General features: G+C 33.5%; 1 protein-coding gene across 1 annotated transcript in view; it reads right to left on the minus strand.

Moving 5' to 3' along the window:
• Nucleotides 1–12,339, minus strand: part of RAD50 (DNA repair-recombination protein (RAD50)) — a 236,507-nt gene extending 224,168 nt beyond the window's left edge. Inside the window, exons 1-3 of the mRNA XM_089806593.1 lie at nt 12,166–12,339; nt 11,841–11,989; nt 10,960–11,046 (exon numbers count right to left, since the gene is read on the minus strand). Of these exons, the coding sequence (XP_089662719.1) occupies nt 10,960–11,046; nt 11,841–11,963 (210 nt within the window). The 5' untranslated portion in view covers nt 11,964–11,989; nt 12,166–12,339. The remainder of the gene's footprint in view (nt 1–10,959; nt 11,047–11,840; nt 11,990–12,165) is intronic.
• Between the last annotated feature and the right edge of the window lie 905 nt (nt 12,340–13,244).

Genomic DNA, 13,244 nt, shown 5'->3' on the forward strand with positions numbered 1-13,244 from the left:
CTCTTAAATATGACTATTTTTTTGTCATCAGAGAATCTGTGTTTGCATGTTGTATTTTTGCATGGTGTTTCAGGCTTGCTGTCATAGGAGCACCGAAACTTGTCTTTATTAATGCTTGCAGACATAGGCTCTATTGCACATTCTATCAAAGAGTTTTCTACCATTTCCATTGATTAGCGCATTGAGAAGAATTGGCTATCGAGTTCTTCACACAGGGAAGGATGTGCTGAATAGCATGTTGAGGATCTAAAATTCTACAAAACTTTGTCACCTTTCTTGCAGCCACAATACGCACTTCTACTTCATCATCCGTGAATCATTCACCAATAGCAAGCCTCTTCATAGGTGGAATAAACCAATCAATCAAATCACCCTCCTTCATCTGAGAACTAATTTGGCATAGTGGTTCAACATTTTTCTTTTTGACACTGATTCCATCCTCTAGTTGGTGGTCGCTAATCCAAACCAGTAGAAAGAAAGAGTGGCCAGATGATATATAAATAGGACTCACAAAATAGTTATCCAGTTCTCCAGTGAAGTTTTATTCAAATGACTGTAACTCAAATCCTGTGGAGAATATATAGTCAACAACAGAAATTTATTGAACCCTGATGTAGAATTGTTGTCAACGAAAGTAAAATTGCCATTGAACCATACATGTGAGCTTCTCAAAACAGATCATCGAACTTCTAAATTACTGTACTGAATCATTGAACTTGACAATTTTGAGCCAAGACTTGAATCTGCAAGATGAACCAGTGAACCACCTTGTGCTTCTGAACCATCGAACTACTTTGAACTACTTCGAACTTCAGTTCGAAGTGGTTCAAAAACTCTGAACTTGAAGTTTTACTTCGATTGTATTGAACCTGCAGGATGGGTTATTTGGACCACTAAACCATTCTGAACTACTTTGAACTACTTCGAACTTCAGTTCGAAGTGGTTCAAAGAGGTTCAACATCTGAAACTGAAAGCTTTAAAACTGTGACCATATCGGGTACTAACAAGTCCTCTCAGCCCCAACTTTTGTACCATTTCCTTAGATACAAAGTTATTTGTACTTCCACCATCCATTATCACTTGACAAAATTTGTCACCAAACTTGCAAATAGTTCGGAAAAACTGCCTTCTTTGCATATGCTCCAATTCCTTCTTGCTTAGCATAGCTCTTTTGAACATCAAAGATTCTCCTATCTTAGGTGGAGCTTCTCTTTCCATGAAGTCATCCTTCTCTACTTGTTCCTCATGTGCCACGAGGTTCTATTTGCCATGGCTAGAACCAACCGAACATTAGAAAGCTCTCTGACCAATATTCCCACATTTGAAACAAGTGCCTTTGAATTCTCCATTGCTTCTAATCCTTCCCCAATTCTTCTAATCATGTTCATCTTCAATCACCAATTTATTCTTGCCTTTGTCAATCAACTTATCCCTAACCTTGGGGGTAATTTGCTTTCTCTTCAACCTATCTTCTGCCTTCAAGACATAATGATAAGCGTCTTCAACTGTACCAAGACATAATGATAAGCGTCTTCAACTGTACTAATCCTCAGCATACTTAACTCATCTTGAATTTTAAAGTCTCAAACCATTAACATACCACCTTCTCCTTGGATGACTCTTGGTGCCCAGACCTAATTGTCATCTTGTAGAACTCTTCAGTATACTCTTTCACTATCAGATCTTTCTGCTTCAAATTTTGTAACCTCTTAAACAATTCAAGTTCATAACCCTCCAGTATGAACTTAGCTTTAAGTCTGGAAATCATAAGCTTCCAACTGGTTATCTTAGATTCACCATTGTCTTCTCTATTTCGCTGCAATTCTTTCCACCATAAGGCAACAAGACCTTCAGCTTAGTTTGTGCTAACTTAACTCTCTCTAGATCCTTAACAACTTCAAGCTCAAAGTAATCCTCCGGTCATTAATCCAATCTATCAATTCCTCCAACTGTAAAGAACCAGAAAAGCATGCAACATCAATTCTATGACTCTAACCCATTTGAGTCATAGCTCTTAACAACCTTTCCTCCTGGGCAGGAATCTCAACTTCAATTGTCTCAAGATCTTCGGTTGCTTCCTCAAATTTATCTTCAATCTCAGTGTTCCTCCTAGCCCTAGTCAAAGCATTTTAGATCTCAGCCATGATCTCATTTTTGAAATCCTCCATCATCTACTCTAGTCTTCTAGGATTGATTCTTCTATGTGGCATGTTTACCAAGATGTCAATCTTCTATTCCTCAAGTTTGGCGATCTGATCACAAGTGTTGATTGCCCTAATCTAATCCGACAATATACCAACACAAACAATTTGCTTTGAGCAATTAAGTCTGTCTAGTATTTAGGAAACTTTTCAAATTTGTCGACCGACCAATCCTTCTTGTGCAACTGTCACAATTGCAAGTCAGATCCAATCTTTTGCCACCCCACAACTAGGTTCACAATTATGATCTCAATCTTCCAATTATGAATCCTTCTCTTGCCACCTTTCACTGGCTTCCTATTGATGTGGATCAAAACCTCAAATTTTGCCACTACACAACAACAAGAGATGCAAGTCAAACATGGGATTCCAAGTGCTTGCAGTCACCAACAACCAACAAATTCTGCAAAACCAACTCTTATAGCACTTGACACAGCCAAGGTCAGAGAATTCCCAAGAGAGATGTCTACGCTAATATTATTGGTTTAGAAATAAAGATCTATTGGCATATCCCCCAATACTACATAAGATATAGTATTGATCTCTATTTATATATTGTTATTGGAATACTAATAATAACAATATGATATATCATTTCCATATCATCAATTGCATCATTTTCATATTCATAGCCATAATCCAAGGCAATAAAGAAGGATTTCAAGGGAAGAATTTCCTTGTGATTCGGAGTACTAGATAGTTGTCCCTATTTCTTAACTAAGTCAAAAAGTTGACATTGCATCTCTCCCATGTGTGAAATGATGAGAAGCTCTGTAATCAACATATCATGCAAAAGATTTGACATGACCTAGTCTTCTGGCCATAAACAGATAAAAGGTAGACTCTTGCTAAATATGCTCTAAAACATGGGCCTTCTACTGAGACCCTGTCTAGTTGGATTTTTGAGCAGCAAACCACGTCTTAAAGTCCTTTTGCATGTGACCAAGCTTACCACAATAATGACACGTGATATTTTTCTTCGAGCTCTCCTCAAATTTGTTGTCCTTTTTGTTAAGAGAATTTGCCTTTGTCTTTGACAAAAAAAGCCTATTCCACAATGGCTATCATGCTGCTGCTACCAAAATGTTGCTTCCAGCTGTCCTGCTACACCAGCCTACAGCACAAGTCATAAAACTTTTACTCAACATCAGTGGAGGCAATGTTGAGAGTTTTGATAAAGTGTTCATTTGATCATGGTAAGCTTTTTAGTGTGATAACCACCATATCCTCTTCTTCCATCTTGTGATCAATGGCCTCTAGATGATCATGAATGCCTTTCATCTTCATGAGATGATCCTGCAAAGACATCTTGTTGTGTAATGCCCACCCCTAGTTGACTTTTCTTGTTGTATTGACAAATTCTTTTAGGCCAGTTTTCTGATTGTGTTTTATGATTATCAATACTTGGTTACTAGATTTGATTAGATGTGTTTTATACTCAGTTGTTTATATGTGATGAGTTATCTAGTTATTTTAGTTATTTCAGGATTATTTCAATGATGATATCTATGTTTCAGTTATTTCATGATGTTAGTTAGAGGAATGATTTATATGCAATTTTTATGGTTACTTACACCATACTTGCATGTGTACGGTGTACGTGTATGTTTTCTTTATGTATGACGTTTCTGATGTGGTTGAGGAAGGAAGTCGTAGTCACATGCTAGTTGGGGTCTACACGACATACCACTTCCTGTCATTGCCTGTTTAGTTTAGAATATATGTGTTTGTACATGCGTGGATTGTCATGTCCCCTTTTTCGCGCTAGTTCTTTTGCGTCTGGTTAATCTATCTCCACACCCGAATAGATTAATGGCATTACCAGTAAGAATGCCTGTCAGTCACAAGGGAAGATTTGTCTTAAGCTTGTCATTTAATGTATTAAAGTACTTTAATACAGTTACTTTATGTTTTAAAAGTCATTCACTTTATAAAGTGACTTAAGTGACTAGAAGACGAAATTGGTGTTTTATCCCACATCTCTTATTACAACACTTTTCCCTCACTTCGAGGTTATAAATATGAGACTCCGTCTTGAGAAAGAACATAACGAATATATGATATTATATTCAAATCCTAAAGGTTGCTTTAGAGTGACTGGATAATTCCTAAGGACGAAACCCCTTGATGAAATCAGTGAGGTTGGACGCAAACCTGGCACTCACAATTGCATTTTCAGTATTAAAGTCCAGTGTAGTATCAAGAGATTATAGCTCCAGGTCAAATTGGTGATTGAAACCAACAGGAACCTCGTAACACACGGACCAGTTTCTTTAGCAATGGAGTAGACGGCAAGGAAGAAGTTCATTTCCCCACAGTAAGCAGAAGTGACAGACGTAAGTTTCATTCTCCAAACTCCGGTAATGGTGGCGGCAATGTTCAATAGTATACTGCAGCAGGGAATGCCTAGCAAAGGATAGTAACTTCACACGTAAGTGAATTGTCCACTTCAATCAGTTAAACCGCACCATTTAGCATCAAGTGGGAGCATTGAATGTGTAGTAGTAGGAGGGAGTTGGACTGCCCTTGGCTTCCATCACAGAACCTATTTGTGTGATCATCTCATCAGTGGTAACAAGTTGGGGATCACAACAGTCATAACTTGCGGATGTTGGGTTATCTGCAAGGTTGACGGCATACTTATCTGCAGTAAGTTGGACACATTCATAGGATACTAGATACACCTTTATCATTCCACTAGGTCACATACTAGACACAAGTAAACCGCAGTGGAAGCTAGAGTGAGGACAGAGGTGATTAAATAAAGTCAGTTAGCAGAATACAGATGGTAGACAACGCCTAAAATTAGAACAGCTAAGCGTGAGCACTGGAAGGACATTCAAAGTAGACTCATACTCCCATATTGTTATTCACACTGCAAACGAGTCTGTATATTATCTACACAACTCGCAACCAGATCTTTGTATGTTCTTCTATATATCTGAACTCGGAACTTGTCATTTGGAAATTTGTTGTTGGTCAATTAGTCTGAATTTAATTACAACATTGTGGTTTTGAAACATCATCTAGCACTTATTGAAGGCATGTTTTCATAAATTTATAATAGTTATTACATATCATTTGTTAGCAATCAGCATGGTAGTACAACAGTAGTAAGTTTTTTTTAAGGTTTTGCTTACATGACAACTGTTTGACAATATTCTTGTTAGACCAAGTCCATAATTTCTGATCCAATCCAGTAGAGGTTATTACATAGATTTTATGTAGGTTGCGGGTACCGGGTATCAACTTCCCTAAATTGCCAGGATGAGCATACCCTATGACAATATTTCAATGGTATAAGTGGAGAGATAACTCTGGAGTCCGAATCCTAACCTAAGTCAATTGTCCTAGAAAATAGGACAAGTATCTAAGTTAGTTTCACCTATTTGAATTCGTCAAGTGACATAAATTCGTGACTTTGACCCTAGAGTTTGAATCTGTTCTTTGTCTTCAATTGAGTTGTCGTATTTGGTTTTGTGGGTCTCTTGTATTTTTTGTTTTAATTAAATCAAATTAGAAAATAATTCAATGGAAATTTTTTAAAGAAAATTCAATATTTAATTATATTTAATTAATTGAGAAATTAATTAAATAAATGAATTAAATTTAAAGATTTTATTAAAGTTCTAATTTTGGCGTATTCATATTTTATTTAATTTAATAATAATTATTTAGGAGTTTTATTTAAATAACAAACTCTAAATAATATTATTAGTCAAATTAATAAATATATTATTAAAACGTCTTGTAATTAATAAAAGAGAGTAAGCAATTATTTAATAAAGTTTAATTTTATTAAATTGCATAAAGCGTATGCATGAAATTAAAATATATTAAATTAATTAAAGGGAGAGAGAAAATTAATTTAATAAAGATATTTTAAATTGCTAAAAGTGTGCATAAAAATGCAAAATATAATAAAATAATAAAAGATAATTGATCAAAGAGTTCCCTTGCATGATTGCACAAACAGAGCCCCAAATTAGGAGAGAACTCTTTATCAAAGATCTAGAGCTCATTTTTCAATAACCAAGATCTAGAGGAGCAATTTTCGAAGAAGAGGGCTTTTCAGAGAAAGGGGATTATTTGTGTGCTCCGTGCGATTGTCATTTTAGCATCAGATCCGAGTAGAATCTTGCAGCTTATTTGCACAATAGTTTTCTGTTCTTCAAATTCCTGACTTATTTGTCTCTGGAAAAATTTGTATTTTGAGTTTTAAAAATTGGGCGAAAACCCTTGCTTGCGAATCTACTGTTCTTTGTTTTCCAAACGTCTATGAATGAATGTCATTCTTTTGAAATCATTGTTTGTTAATTTAGAATTGATACCCTCGTTTGATGAATTGGAGATCCGTGATTGGATTATTAGGATCGAGACGAGGGTTTGGTAAAGAGAATTGAGAATGTTTTATACAAATGTGTTTTGATTGTTTGTATTTTCTTTTCTATCAGATCTAATATATATATATATATATATATTACCACAGTAAAATGAAGTTACAGTGATAATTTTATACTTTAAAAACATGTATTTTGATATACCAAGTAAAGTACAGATTTGACGTATTTAATAAGGGGCATTATTTTGATTTTATGTTTTTAAAAAAAAATTTAAGTATTTGTTCTATGAATTTTGTTACGAATGGGAGTTGTTGTCTGTTCTTTTTTTAAAAATAATAATAATATATTATTTTGGTGGGCGGGGCCACCAACCCCCAACCCACCCTTTTCTTTCCCCGACAGCAATTTGGCCGCGGCTGCATGCAAAAGGTATTGCGGCAGCAATCCCGCGGCAGCCTTTTTAGTCCAGGCCAGCAAGCCTTTAAAATTGCAAGTGTAGTTTGTTTTATTTTTTATTAAAATTTAATTTATTTAAATTTTAATGTAATTAAACTTTAAGTTATTAATAATTTTAATTTTAATTTAATTAAAATTTAAGTATTAATAATACAAGTGATTAATAATTTCCTTTTTAATTATTAAAGTATGTTAATTTATTAAGTAGTTTCATTAAAATATATGTTATTAGTAATTAATTAATTAATTAATTAATTAATTTGCTAATGGGACATTAGAAGGAAATTAGTTAAATAAATTCTTTTTATTATTTAATATTGTTAAATATTTACTGGTTAATTATTTAATAATTTATTATTTAACATATGATTCTATAGAGATGATAATTTTGCGAATTAGTAGTAATTGGGTGATTGAATTTATAAGTAGAAATGGGTTTTAATATAGGGGAAATTTATAAACTTTATAAAGTCAAAAACTTAGAAATGAAAACTTGAACTCTTATGTTTTGATAACAAATTGAACTATGAACAATGTTTAAACGACTTTATATGAATTGTTGAATCATCCGGGATTCTAGTGGAATCGAAAACCATAGTAAATCTGACAACTAGAGAAATGGAAACGTGAACCCTAATTGAAATTGCAAACTCTATAAACAGTCATACTTGGAAAAGAAAATAAAAACCTTGATTCTGGTTGAATCTTTGCGTTTAAAAATTAAAGTGAAAACATGAAAACCTATAGTGAACATTGAACTTATGTGTTTTCAAAACGGAATGAATTATGAAAATTACTTTTGTATGTACCTTATGTGACGTGTGATTTACTGGTGTTGGGTTTTCGAAGTTTGACTTAGCTTTGACTAGTTAAGTTGTATTACCAGAGGCTTGGGAGTTTTGTCTGTGATGTTATGATGATGCTTTGTATATGATGTTTGATACCCAACCATGGTAATGTGTAATGTTGTGTGCTATGATGAGTTTGATCAGATATTTTGATGTGCTTTCTAGTTCTTGTGTGAAACTGAGGTGGATGATGTGTCCTTCCTAATATAACCCTTTGAGTCTTCAATCAGTTATCCTTGATTGCTTCCCAATTGCTTGTATAGGATTGAGGTGATTATGTGATTTGTTCTTGGTGATGTCATGTTATGACATGGATTTGGTTTATGTTTACTTGTTTTGGGATCAATCTTGTTAGGATGATCATATTGGTGGACTCTGTAATATTTTTTTAGCACATTCCAATTGATTGTTTAAGAACTAATGTGTGCTTTATAGTCATTTGAGATCTTTTGCTTTTGCTGAGCTTAGGGTAGGTTATCTGTATGTCATGTTGGGAAGTGGCTTGCAATGGAGGCCGAAGCCCTAAAGAGGCTACCTAGGTAACCCATTGTAGGTTGTTTTAATAAGTGATTAACATTTCATTAAATGGGTTTAAAATGAGTTAATAAGATATGGTACCATATAAAGTCACTAGGGGGCCAGAGTCTTGAGAGATTGTCAGGGTAAACTTAGAGTTGACTCGCTAGTATGCCTTGTCTGTACAAAAGGACACTGATGTTGTATTGAGACACTAGAGGCCAATGTCCAGAGAGGCTGCCAAGGTAACCTTAGAGTTGGCTCATGCGATGACACTTGCCCACTTGCATAGTAGATTTCCCACGTGTTTGTGTTGCCCCTGGGTTTAGTTGATACTTGTGTCTTGGTACCCTTTGAGATAGTTTGCTTTCAGGTGATTCCTTGAACCTAGCTATTGGTTTTGACTTTTGAGTTTGTTATATCCTGTTTGGGACTTGAGTTTATCTCCTCAACGCAATGGGCGTGGGCCTTTTGGGTTCCACAAGGTCAGGTGGTAGTGTCTTTTCTTATACCATTGAGATCCAACCGTTGGATGCCGTTGCTGGATGTGTTTGTGCAGATGTTCCTTTCTATCTGATCTTGTATTTCTATAATGGTTAGCTATACTCTAAGTGTATTGTATTTGATTTCATAGATCTTACAAGATGATGTAACCTATTTTATGATGTATATTATTTCAGCCTTTTATACCCTGTGCCCTATACAATGATGATTGTGCATTCTGTTTATTGCCAAGTGGCATCTTGTAATTGTATATTGTTTAAATGGAATTTGTACTTGTAGTAATTCTTTAATATGGATGTGTTATATGTTAGATTTTATACTAATTAAACTCAAATGTGATTCAACATCATGGGACCCTTAGGAGATGTAATCTGTTTTATGGTATGTGTTTATGAGTATGTTATCGCTTCCGCTATATTTTATCTCGTTGTTACTATCTTTCAAAAAAATATGTTGGACAAACTTAGTAAAACTTTAAGTTAATTTCTTTTGGGTTCCCTGGTGGGGCGTTACATATTGTCCACCATAATCAAGAACAATGTATCCTTAAAGAGGAACTCTGTACTTATGTATAATGTTTCGTGCAAATTCTTCAGGTGTGTCCAAGTTTCTAAATCAGTCTTGCCAAATTGCACTTCTGGAAGCATCTTCTCAAAGATAGGTAACTTGAGTAGCACAACCACTTTCCAATTACACTCATCAAACTTGCACTAATCTTTATCCACAACTGTGGGATGAGTAGATTACCAAGAACAAGTTGATGAAGACATCAGTACCCAAAAATGCTGAACAGTCTCTGTTTCCAGGCATTTTAGTTCTTACCATTGAATCTGTGATTCCCTTGAACATGTTGTTGGTCAAAGACACCATACCTCCCATTTTCCACTAACACAAAAAAGTGCTCAAAACCAACTCTGGTAACGAACATTGATTTTTGGAAAAGCCTGAGTTTTTCGGGCAAAAATCAGTCAAACTTTTCAGCAAGCAGCTGGCATGAATCTTGAGTTGATCAGCTCAGAAAACAAATACCCCCAAAAGTCAAAATCAGAACCCTAGTGTGCTGGAGAAAATGCCCTAAAAAGCACTGATACTTGACAAAAGCCAAGCTCAGAAACCTTAGCTGCATAATAACCCAAGATTTGTGAAATATGGAGGCATACACTGCTGAAAACCCCAGAGTCTGCAAAAAATCCATGCAAGAAATAACTCAAGATTTTACAAACCCTTTGCACCAGCAAACAATGTGAACAGACCCACGATTTTAATTTATTAAATTGAGCAAAAACATCCCTGAAAAAATCATGCAACACAAGAACAACCAAAATAACCACAATTTTGTGTGAAAATTTCCAAAAAGCAGTGTGATTTACAATGAAAACAAGCAATAGTTTAGCAGTAGAAACCCACATGATTTTCATAGAAAAAATTGCAATTGTCAGAGATGCAACATGCCAAAACCGTTAGCACAATTGGGAGACAGAAAAACTGCACAATTTTAAGGGAAAGAAAACCTTCTGCAATTCTCTTCAAATGATCCCATAATTTAATTAAAAGAATCTATCAAAACCTTATGAAAACAATTTTTATGGCCAGAAAAATTCTGTCCTCAGATACACCAAAATGGTAATTGATTAATTATAAAGAAGTGGAAGACTACTTAAATAAAGATTACAAACAATTTTCTAAAACAGAAACAATCAAGAACAGAAGAACATTAAAGATACTAACTAAATCACCATTAAAGCTAAATACAACAATATTACTTTAAAATCCCTAAGGTGTATTATCCCTTCAAATTTGTGTTCAGACATGTTCCTCTGTAAATACCAGGCATGTCATAAGCCTCTGAAAAGTAAAATTCCAATACATTAGTGTTAACAACCCAAATGTTTTACCCTGCCTAAAGATTAACAGAGTTCTGCGCAAATCGTCCTGAATATATATTCAAAGTAAAATGTATATACAAAGCAGGTACTCGTTTATGTTCAAAATACTCGCCAAGCCCTCTTTTTGTTTTAACATACGATCTTTCCATTTATAATCTAGCTATAACTTATATAAATATAAGAGTCCCTCAAAAAAGAACACACCTTAGGGTCATGAATGAAACTGTGTCCGGACCTTGCATTTGGAGGCATCTCTCCTGTGCAAGCGTGCTTCAGGCATTCAATTATGGTCTGTTGACATATAATATAGTAATTAGCGAAAACACGTACAGAAGAATTTGGGGATAAACTGTGTAAGAATAGTGCATTTGGAGGCATCTCTACAGTACAAGCATGCTTCAGGCATTCAATTATGGTCTGTTCGCATATAATATAATAATTTAGCAAAAAGCATGCACAGAGAATTTGAGGAAAAAATTGTGTAACAATTTTCTCTTTTGGTATAGCAGACCACACCCTATATCCGACACCCACGCCTCCTTACATTATATATTGAAACTCCTTAAACAGGTAACTCGTTATAAACATCGATCTGCAACTCCTAAAAAATTATGTTTTTCCGGCATTTATACAGCCAAAGCATGTTCAAAATGACTGACTGTATCAGAAGCTCGAACTAGCAGTCCAATAAAATCATAGGATGAGATATCATTAAGTAAATGACCGAAAATGTCTAAATTAAAAGGTGACATCGTTACAATTTCACAACAAAAAATGTTATCTGGTCATTATGATCCAAAGCGTTGATGTTACAAAGTTTACTCCAAAACATTTGCACACAATAATTTCAAAGGTGTTATCGTAATAGAATAAAGCTTCTGAGAAAACTTTGTAATGAAAATTTAGAGCAGTTCCCAATTTGAATTATACTAGCCTGAAGATTGATGAAAAAGATGTTACACGGGTTTATCCTGAGAATATTTGGCAAATTTAAAACTTGAAAAAAAATTATAATATGTGCAAGAATTTCAATGCATAGCCAAATATGAAAGCAGAAAAGCACGTAAACTGGGAAAAAAGCTTACCGTTTTACCAGCGCCATTGGGGCCGACGATAAGTGTTAAGGGCCTGAAGAATGTGATAACGTGGGTATTTTCCGGGCTGAAGCTCCGGATTCCCTTTATCAGCATCTTATCCACGGTACTCATTTTTCAGCTTTCTCTACCAAATCCTTCTAAGAAACGATCAAAGAAGAAAAATTATTGCCTAAATTTACCAGTCGAAGTTTCCTTCAAAATTCCCGCGTAAATACGTGCACAGAGTTCATAAAACATAATGATCTAAACAACCAAGGAACAGATTGCGGCTGTCCGTATGGATATAAGTCATATGAAATGAAATGAGGAATACCTGCAAATAGAATGTTTGCAGAAGCACGAATTGAAAATCGTTTCTGCTGTTTCGTCGCCTCCAACCTCTAGAGTTTTTGTCTTCCCGGTTTCATTTTTTTGAGGGGTTTTGCTGAAGTTTCAATAAAATAACAAGGGGCACAAGCGCCGTGACTTCATGATTGATTGATTTTATGGTGGATTGAAGTAGGTTTTGATTAAAATATAATGTATTTAGTTTAATAAAATAACAAATAAATAGTAATGACAAATAGAAGATTATAGTGGTAAGCTAAATTAAATTACGGAGTATAGTCAGTATATTATTAAATTATATAACTGCAATGATATATATTAATTAAAATAGTAAAAAAATATATAAATAAATATTATAGTATCATGGTAAATTAAAATTAGATGATATTGTAAAGAACATTTATGAGATCAAAGATATTTATGAACTAATTATATATAAGATATAGATAAAATTATATAATTTTTTTTAAAAAAAGTTTAATTGATTAATTTTAATGATGAAATTGTTTGAAATATCTTGTTTAAGCGATAATGGACAATATTCTTAAGCTTAAATCTAATGCATAAAAATAAATAAACATAAATTAATTTAAAAATAATATTTATGCTTTAAAAAAACCAAACACACTTATCATAAATAAAGTTGATAATATACAAAGCTAAACAATTTGAACTTTATTAAAATTGATACAAAATTAGTATTATGTATTTTAAAGTATAAATTAAAAATATTAATTTAATAAAAATTATATATAAAAATAAAAAATAAACAATAAATCTATTAAAAGCATTGGTTTAGATATGTCAAAATAAAAGAAACTAAATTCTAATTTAAACTTATATATAAATTAAAATTAAAATAAATATGAAATTAAGCTATATAAAAAATAATTTTTGGAAATTGACAATTTAAAAGAGTTAAAATGTCTATATTTGATTAAAATACCTATACTTGATTAAAATATCTATATTTAATAGTATTTTACAAATTACAAAAATAAACATCAATTAAAAGTGATTGTCTTTTTTAAAAAAAGTTTGTTCACTAGTCAGAAATGTGGAAAA

This window comes from Cupressus sempervirens, chromosome 10, assembly GCF_028749045.1.
Source record: "Cupressus sempervirens isolate cs-2001-9-10 chromosome 10, ASM2874904v1, whole genome shotgun sequence".
Lineage (NCBI taxonomy): Eukaryota > Viridiplantae > Streptophyta > Pinopsida > Cupressales > Cupressaceae > Cupressus > Cupressus sempervirens.